The 9,527-nt window shown below is 34.5% G+C and overlaps 1 protein-coding gene across 1 annotated transcript; it reads left to right on the forward strand.

The window, feature by feature from the left end:
* Positions 1-504: 504 nt before the first annotated feature.
* LOC113561346 (U3 small nucleolar RNA-associated protein 6 homolog) lies at positions 505-4,881 on the forward strand. The gene is made up of 9 exons (XM_026967694.1): positions 505-751; positions 872-989; positions 1,061-1,201; positions 1,451-1,694; positions 1,805-1,970; positions 3,493-3,594; positions 3,659-3,854; positions 3,926-4,415; positions 4,502-4,881. The coding sequence occupies exons 1-9, from the start codon at positions 666-668 to the stop codon at positions 4,666-4,668; spliced, it is 1,710 nt and encodes a 569-aa protein (XP_026823495.1). The 5' UTR covers positions 505-665; the 3' UTR covers positions 4,669-4,881.
* Positions 4,882-9,527: the final 4,646 nt, after the last annotated feature.

The raw sequence follows: 9,527 nt of genomic DNA on the forward strand, positions 1-9,527 counted from the left end.
AAAAAAATATTTACAGGCCATTGTCTGCCTATAGCGTTTTTACGCGGGAACCAATATTTTCCTGAATCCAATTTTATTGTAGGTGTATAAAATATTTCTTTATATTATTTTATGTAATGCCTATATACACTCCATATCATTGTATTCCTATTTATGCAATATATTTATGCATTTAATGTATATTTAATCAATGTAAATATAGTGAGTAAACACTCAAATTTCATTTTCTTGTTGCGGGATGGACGTTGAATTTTTTTCAGCACTTTCGTTAATTACTTCTACGATGATCACACCACTGTTTCCTTTTTCCAGCCAACCGGCATATTATTATTTTACTTTATTTTGTAAAGATTTAGAACAAAATTGGGCGCAATATTGTTTTAGATTAGCTGACAAGCCGATAGTAATATCAATTATTTGAGGTTATGGAACATAAACGTGCACTGTGTGATTGTGCGACCGAGTTTTGAATGTTGTGATAGGTAGTTACTAATTGTATGTTGGCGTTGATCACGGGCTAGTGTATATTATTATAATTGTTTTAAAATTTGAAATTTAAAATTTACTTAAGTATGATTGATTCGTTTTAAAATTGTAAATTGTATTTAATTTTATTATTTGTAAGAAGTGAATATAGTTTATATATTCAGAACTATTATCTCAAAATGGCAGAATTTGTACAACGACGAAAAGAGGAATTGATTATTGAAGTTCCAGTACTTAATAGTCACTTTCAAAAATCTGTTGTGAAGTAAATAGAAATATTTTTTAAAACTTTAATGCCAATTAAATATTTACAATTATTTAATGAACATTACATATTATGAATGTAAATAGTATATATACTTATGTTATCTTGCTTTGTCTACAGAAATATATTGAATCAACGAGAAAAATATGAGTACAGATTGATGCGTCGGAACAAACAAAAGTCAGATTTTACTCTTTACATAACATTTTTGAAAACCATCATTAAGAAAGTTCAAAAAGTAATAACTTATAACAATAGTTTTAACATTTTACTGTCAATTTTTTATTGTAATGTGATTTGTTATATTAGATGGGTTCAACAAGTACTGAAACACTTAAACTTATAAATCAGCACAATAACCGAATCATTGACCTTTATCGTGCTTCTCTTAAATATTTTAAAGATGATGTATCTCTCTGGAAAGAATACATAAAATTCCTATTGAAATGTGTGAGTAAAGACATTTTTTAATTAGTTATAATTGTTGTTTACACTGCCTATAACAAACATAATTATCTAACGGTTCCATGATTAAATTTAATATTCTATTAAACTGTACACTATAATTAACAATATTCATTCACGCCTATCTTGATAATAACGAGGATATTTGATAAATCAATCAACAATACTTCTTGTTACTTGAATAATCAATATTTAATTGTAATAACTTGAGACATTTTATTTTCTATTTTTTAGAAACGATTAACATTGTTACGGACAGTTTTAAACAGTGCCTTGTTATTACATGGTCACATTTCAGATTCACTGTATGTTTTTGCTATTAGACAAGAATTTGAAGATTTAAAAAGTATCCAAAAGGCAAGAGAAATGTATACTGATGGATTACATGCACATAAGAATTCATCAAAATTATATTTTGAAGCCTTTAAATGCGAACTTGCTTATTCAGAAACACTTATTCAAAAATTGTTAAAATCAGGTAATATCTAGTTAAATGCAAGTATTTTTAATTAATTACTTCAATAAAATGTGTGTATAATATATATTTATTACAATTGTAATAACAATAATAACTATTTTCTATAACAGGAAAGGAGTTAAACCTCGAGGATCCTGCATTAAATGGTTCTGTAGCCAAAGTAGTTTTTGAATCGGCTGTAGAAAATGTGAAAAATGATACTGATCTTTATTTTAAAATGTATGAAGAAGCCACTAAATATAATTTTGCATTAAATTTGTCAAAAGAAATCAAAAAGTAATATTTTCATCTGTTATTAAAAAAACTTTATTAATTTAAGTATTAACATTATACTAATTTTTAAGCTTAATATTATTTTGTTGTTAAACTCTTCAAACTAGGTTTACTTTTCCTAATAAGAGAACACACCGATCATCAGGGTCGGCCTGGCCAGGGCCAGAGGGCCGGGATTCCTGCCTGGGGCTTTGCCGTATTATAGTTCCTGGGCTCTTATACTGTGTTACCCCATAATACAGTATAAAATTATTAAGCTCCAGAAAATAATTCCTGCTTAGGGCCCTCAGGTACCCAGGCTGACCCTGCCGATCATGTATACTCAAATGATACCCTACTGCCATGACTGGTTGTACTTTGGCAAGATATTGTGTGGAAATGCACAGAAAACCCGAATTTTGTCAGGCTGTGCCATGTTTTGTTACTAGACAAAATTCAGATATAATTGTCATGATAAATAATAAAATAAGTTACCTAGGAAGTATTAATATAATATTCTACTTTAGCTTTTTTTTAATGTTTAAACTATTAGTATTTGTTTATTATGAATTTCAATCAGTTATAATTACAGCGCGGATTTCTATGCAATTTCATATTTTTGCCAGTAATCTTTACAAATAATTTGAAGTTACTGGTCAATTTTTTTTTTGCATATTTCTGAACAAGATTTTTGAAATTCAAAAATAGAATCTTGAAATTCCTACCTATCTAGTTTCATATAATGATGTTTGTATTTTGTTGCCAACAAAACGTTTTTACAAAATGTTAAAAATAATTAATAAGACAATTTCAAAATGTGGATAATTTATCACTAAAGTACAAACCTTATATTATGGCACTTATGGTCTACTCAGGGACATTCCTAAATTTGTTGCCCATTCTGTATTGTATAATGTTTAATTTCCATAAAAATATAAAAAATTATAAAACAATGATGTAAAAACATTACATTGTTGTTATTAATAGTTAATACATATGGTTTTAAACAATTGTTATTTAATTTGTATTGTTATTTGAATAACAGCTGTCTGAATAAATAAATTAATGTGTTTAAATGAACACTAGATACACCTAAATGTGTTGTCTCTGTCTTATAAATACAATATGTAAATTTATGTTCAGCAGAACCAATTTAGTGATGTTGACATTAAGACATTAATATTCTCATTAAAACCTATTATCTACCCTAACAATTTCTGTGTTGGTGTGCAATTTTTTAAGATATTTTAAATCTTAAGCAAGTTGAGCATTTTTATACTAATATACTGTTATATTTTACATCCTTTGAACAGATTTTAATTTAAATATTGTAAAAACCAAAGGGTAAATGCAAAAAAATGTTCTTACTTTCAAGTTTAATAATATATAATTCACTATTATATTAAATGTAAAAACACATAATTGATTTTAATGAAAGTCAATTTCGTGTGTTGTATAATTGAAAATCGGAGACAACACATGTGTGTGTGTGAGATGTCCTTCTCAGACAAAAATAAAATGTTTATATTATTGTATTTTCTCACAGTTTTATGTTGACTACATTTGACACGGATCCAAATTATTGGGATACTTTAGCTACAAATGAACTATTGGACAGTACTAGCAGTACAGAAAAATTTAGAATTACGTATGAAATTATTTATATATCATTAAAGTGTAATATATTTATTCATGTATATATTTTTTTTTAGAAAATGCCTTGATAGATATAATGCTGCTTTATCAGTAATTGATACGGACGAGATGTGGGACAAGTATTTAACCACTATATTAAAAATAACATCTGATACCAAAAAAACAGAAGTTTATAAAAGAAATTTACTGAGACAATCTATGTATAATGCTCACAAGAAAAATAAATTGAAACCAAAACATTATATTGAATGGGTAAGATATTTAAATTATGTTTTTATGATACTTTTCATATTTTTTACTATTTCTTCATCTTTTTTGTTTAGATGAACAAATCAAAAAGTTCTATGACCAAGGAAATTTTAAATTGGGCCATTGAAGCATATCCAAATGACACAAGTATCTTAGAAATTAATATAAAAAATAAATTGACCGATACAGATGAACTAATTGCTTACAAGTTATTTAAACAAAACGCTAATAAAATTTCTCCTGATTTATGGCTTACAATTGTTGAACATTTTTCAAATAAACCACTAATAAGTGATATTTTCTATATGATATTTGGAGATAAATCTGTTTGTTCTAATGAAATTAAACAAAAACTCGGAAATGAGTATTTGTTGTGGTTAAGCAAAAACAAGTCGTTGAATGATGTTCGAAATGCATACAACAAATTAATCATAAGCAGCAGTTGTGATGCAAGTCTGTGCAAGACTTTAGTTACTTTAGAAACCGAACAACAGAAAATAGATATCAGCAAAATCAGGCAGCATTTTACATTAGCGTGCATGCAGTTTGGTAAAACTAATATCGGTTAGTTCTCACTATCTAGTTTTTTTTGTTTTATTATTGTTACTGTATTTGAACGAATATTATTATTATTATTACTTTTTCTATAGATTTGTGGATGGAACGAATTTACTTTGAACTGAAATATGGGTCACCAAAACTTGTTTCCAATACATATCATCAAGCGTTAACAACTTTGAATAATGAGGAGTCTGATCAATTTGCGGAAGAATATGCATCAAGAGCTTCTACATTTAATATAATTTGTAAAACATGATGATTAAATAATATTTACATTAATGACAATTTTTATTTATGATAATGATTTGAAGACAATTCAAATAACAATGTTTATAAATGTTGATATGGAACTTTCTTATGAATTCCATAATCTTTAATTTGTATTCCTTTGGAATTTTTATTTGTTATTTGTTTGTGCCATCTGAAAATTTACATTTTAATTTTCAACAATTAAATTTTATTATCTTTACATTTTTATTTATACTTCATTACCTGTTAAATGTATAAGCACAGCACCAAGTGCCAATACATAAAGTTGAAATTAGTATTGTACAAATCAAAATGATCGTTGTTGGTGAACGATTTCGGAATAATATTTTTATGATAGGATCTTGCATTATTTGGGTCCATCTGGTTGATAGTCCAATCACTTTAAATTTTAAATTTCAGCTTGTATTTATTGATAGCCAATTATTATAAAGTAAATTTTACAAACCCTTAATTTCCATTGCATTAGTGACCCAGGTACTATTAAGTTCAGTGCTCTTGACAACGCATTGCCAAATGCCTTGAAAATGTATATTTTCAATAGTTATTGTATCTACATCAATCTACAAATTAAATGAAAATAAATTTTTTTTGATTTTTGATATGTTATTGTATGTATTATGTAGTAATACCGATGCAAGGGAATTAATTCCATAATTTTTAATCACATAACTATCGTTTACAAGCCATTCTTGTGACAACCTGTTAAAAAAATAACTAAGTGTAGCTGCATTACATTGCACTCTCACTACATCTCCAATGTACACGGATATAGGTTTGTCATGAATAGCCACGGCAAACAGTTTCAACGCGATTCTTTCAGATTTTGGTGGTTCTGCTACAAATGCATATACTCCTGAATCATGAATTGTGCATGACCTTATGACTGCAATGGACGTACAAAAAATCATTACGCTAAGTCGCTAAACATATGTAAAAAAGTATAAAACACATTTCTAACACCTTAAGTCTTAACACATCATTGTTAATATGTTTTGTGCCACATTAATATTATCTAATTTTAATTTGCATTATATGTGGTATAGTCGTATAGAAGAACTACCTACCTACCCGGTCACGTATTCAAAAAATGTTTTTTCTCGTTGGGGGAGGTTTACAAATTTTATTTGTATATGTACCTGTAACTACCTGATTGAAATAAAACCAAGACTGAAGACAATTTTTTGGTTTCAAAAATAAAAGCCTAGTAAACAGTAATAGCCGGTTGGTGAATACTGAATAGTAATTACCTGTTTTTACGACTAATAAATTTAATTATTCCATGTCATACAAATGTTCAATTGTCTAGATATATTTTTTTGAAACTTATTGTTTTTCTTGTAGATTTATTTATTTTAAAACAGGTCCACTTGTAACGGTCTCATCAAAGTGTATGCATGTACGCTGAATTGCCTACTTGACCACGAATTCAGGGGATGAACTAATATAAAATTTAAAACAGCCTGTGCAGTGCACGTCTATTTCCAGATACGAATTTCAATATGAACTGGTGTCCGGTGCTGCTTACTCAGAAGTCTGAATGTCAGACGCGGCTCAAAAGGTCGCTGTGTGGAAATCTTTAAAATATTCTTCAGACACGAAATTAGATGCGTGGCATGTAGTCAGAGATAATATTAATGCCGAAACCGAATTTCAGTGAAAAACGAATAGACCTCTTACGGTACGCCATACGGTTCACAGATAACGACATTAACGATAGTACCCGAAGAGGTCTATTATAATGTCTTTTACCCAAAGCGCATCTGTCGGTTTTGTCGTCTGCGATCTTCGACGTCACGATCTTGCCGTTTCGCAGCCAACTAAACCGGGCGCGCGGCGAATCGGCCCGGATGGCGTCCACGGTCGTCGGGTCGCACATTATCGTCAACCGGTCGCCAACGGTGGCCGCCGCGTTGTGCGTCCGGCCGGCCAACAACCGTCGCACTGCGGCCGCCGTCTTGCCGGACACCTGTCCACACTCGTGTTGGTTGCACGCGCCGGCCGCCGTGGCCGGCCCGGGGCACGGCCTGCCCGACACGTTGGGCCTGGGACTGTCACACCGCCTGCTCCGCACTCCCGTCCCACCGCCGCACGACTTCGTGCATCGCTCCCACTGGCCCCACTCACCCCAGCCACCGTCTCTGGGAGGGCCGTCCACGTCCGGCGGTCGCCTCCACGGCTCGTCGCAGTTCACCGTCCATTCGGTCCGACCGCCGCCCCGGTTGGCCACCGAAAAGTAACGGACCAGCAGCGGCCGTTCCCGGCCCACGGTCCAGTGCCACCCGTGAACGCCGCCGCAGTCCATTCGCAATACGCTCTCGTTCCAACTGCACGATAATTCAACCGGTCAAATTGATATAGATGTATATAGTGGCGTGCGTATTGTATGTATTACGTAGGGTGGGGGGGGAGGAGGGAGGAGATACTTCTGTCCCCTGAAAGATTAACCGAGGGGAGGGGGGAGTGAATAAAAATGTATTTTCCTCGTATTATAATATTTAAGAAACCTCTCTCCCGTAATATGTTGACGTAGTACTGTCCAAGACAGTACAAAATGACTAGCGGGTAAAATAACCAGACCCAACCTTAAAAGAATTCTAGTCCAATTGCCGGCCGTGAAGATTGCACCAGTTTTGGACTCGTACCCTCCGAGCGATTTCTTCGGTCGTCCGCCTTCGTTCCACAATACCGCCCGATCACCGTCGATTTCCAGCACGTGCATTTCGCTTAGTTTCCGGCTCATTAACGCGATACATGTCACACCTACCACAGACAACGCGTACAGCTGTATATGTTATAATAAATTGTAAATCTAAATAGGTAATGTATATATGCTTTTATTGAAGTCTATACGGTAGACACGGACGATACAATGCTGAACTTAAGGGTCTCGGGGTCACGCGGTTAAAGGGCAGCGGTTAAAAAAGATCTTTTTTTTTTTTGTACTTGGCCGGCTTGGTCTGTGGTTTGGGCCATGGGAAGGAAAAGCCCCTGGGCAACTGCCTAGTTTGCTAAATGAAAACTCGGCTATGGGTAGATACGTGAGTCTCGACAGCATCACCCATTTTTAAACAAATTATGTTTGCTGGAGAGAGCAGCAATGTTCGCCAACACAACACGCGCGAATTCCGGCGATAGTCGTGAAAGTTCGTAATAATTACCTTGCAAATTTTGGCATAACAATTTTTTTTTATATACAGTGTCCCATGAGGACTTGCCAATTGCGATCATCGAATAGTGGAGCTATCATAATTATGATTTCTTTTTTTTTTTAAGACTCTCAGGGACAAGAACTTCAAGTAATTCATTTTCATATTTAAATTAAATTTAATATTTTGGTAAAAAAGTTAATAAATAATTTTTCATTTAAATTTTTAAAATAATCGAAGAAAGTTTTTGTAGAGTTTATTTTTCTGAAAATTTCAACATTTTATTTTCAATAGCATCGTGGTTTTTAATATTATTTTAGTTTTGAGAATATTTTTTTTTTTTATGAACATCTTGCGTTTTTTAACACGCTGTGCTGTAAATATAAAAATATAGTAAATATCATACATGAATATAAAAATCCAAGTATAGAGTAGATATTCAATTGACGAATGATTAAAATTAAATCGAACATAATATTTATTAAATAATGATAATTATGCTAAGTACTTACCAGTATGTTTTACACGGAAAACGATTTCGGGTTTGGCATTCGTCAGACTTCTGTTCGACCGGACGTTTATCGGTAAGAAAATGGAAAAATTCTGTGACTCGGAACTATGAATAAGACAATCTATGACAAAATATTACGAGTATGGTTAAATAAAAAAAAAAAAACCATAATTGTATTATACGTAAGTACAATTATTCGATATTTTACTGATTTTTAAAATTCGATAACTATACATAATATTATAATTATTATATAACGTTTAAATGTTTCTGTTATACATATATATATACAGCCACGTGCATTGCAATACATGCCAAGCAATCGTTGTATTTTTTTTTTTTACTAAATTTCATGAACGTATATAATTAATAATAATTATAATTATATTATTAATTACCGTATGGAAACGATAATTTACATTATCTTATACGTTATACGTTTTGTGGTAATGCCTACGCCTATCTATAATGAACGTGATCGTACCATCTTCGGTCGGTAATCGAGTGGCCACGTAACCACGGCTGGTTATCGCGGAAAGTCCTACGAAAGCGACGCGCCCACCGCTGCCGCCGGTGCTGTTGCTAAGTGTCCAACGGAGTATCTCTCCGCCGGTAGTCGTGCTCATCGTCACCGTCGTGACGGACTGGCCGTCCTCACCGCGGCCGTCGTCGTCGTCGCCCAACCGGAATAACAACTCCGTCCACCGGCTAGCCATCAACAGATGCGGGTATACGACCTCGTCGTCGGCGGCCGCCGTGGCCAGGCGTGGTTCTTCGTTCCGACTCATCAACCGGTACAACTTGATCTTTTCGTCACCGTCCGCACCCACTTGGACCAGATCGTACGACGACGGGTGGCCGGGTCGGCGGAACCGCAGCGACGCGCCCTCGTACACGCCCGGCGCCCACCGCTTGAGCCGCATCCGCAGGCCCGGCTCACCCCTCCAACCGGGCAACACGTGCATCCAGTGAACGCCGTCGCCGCCGATCAGCAGCGTATCGGAACCGCCGCCGCCGCCGCCGCCGTCGTCCGAACAACCGGGCACGTCGCACGAGTCTGTTTCGGCGGTGCCGCCGACACGACACCAGGCGCCCGTCGGTTCTCTGGTCGGGTTTCGGCAGTAGTTGGACGCCGCCGACGCCGACCCGTCCGGGAACGCGTAGCCCGCACCCGTGTGCGACGCCTGC

The sequence above is a fragment of the Rhopalosiphum maidis genome, chromosome 1 (assembly GCF_003676215.2).
Source record: "Rhopalosiphum maidis isolate BTI-1 chromosome 1, ASM367621v3, whole genome shotgun sequence".
NCBI lineage: Eukaryota > Metazoa > Arthropoda > Insecta > Hemiptera > Aphididae > Rhopalosiphum > Rhopalosiphum maidis.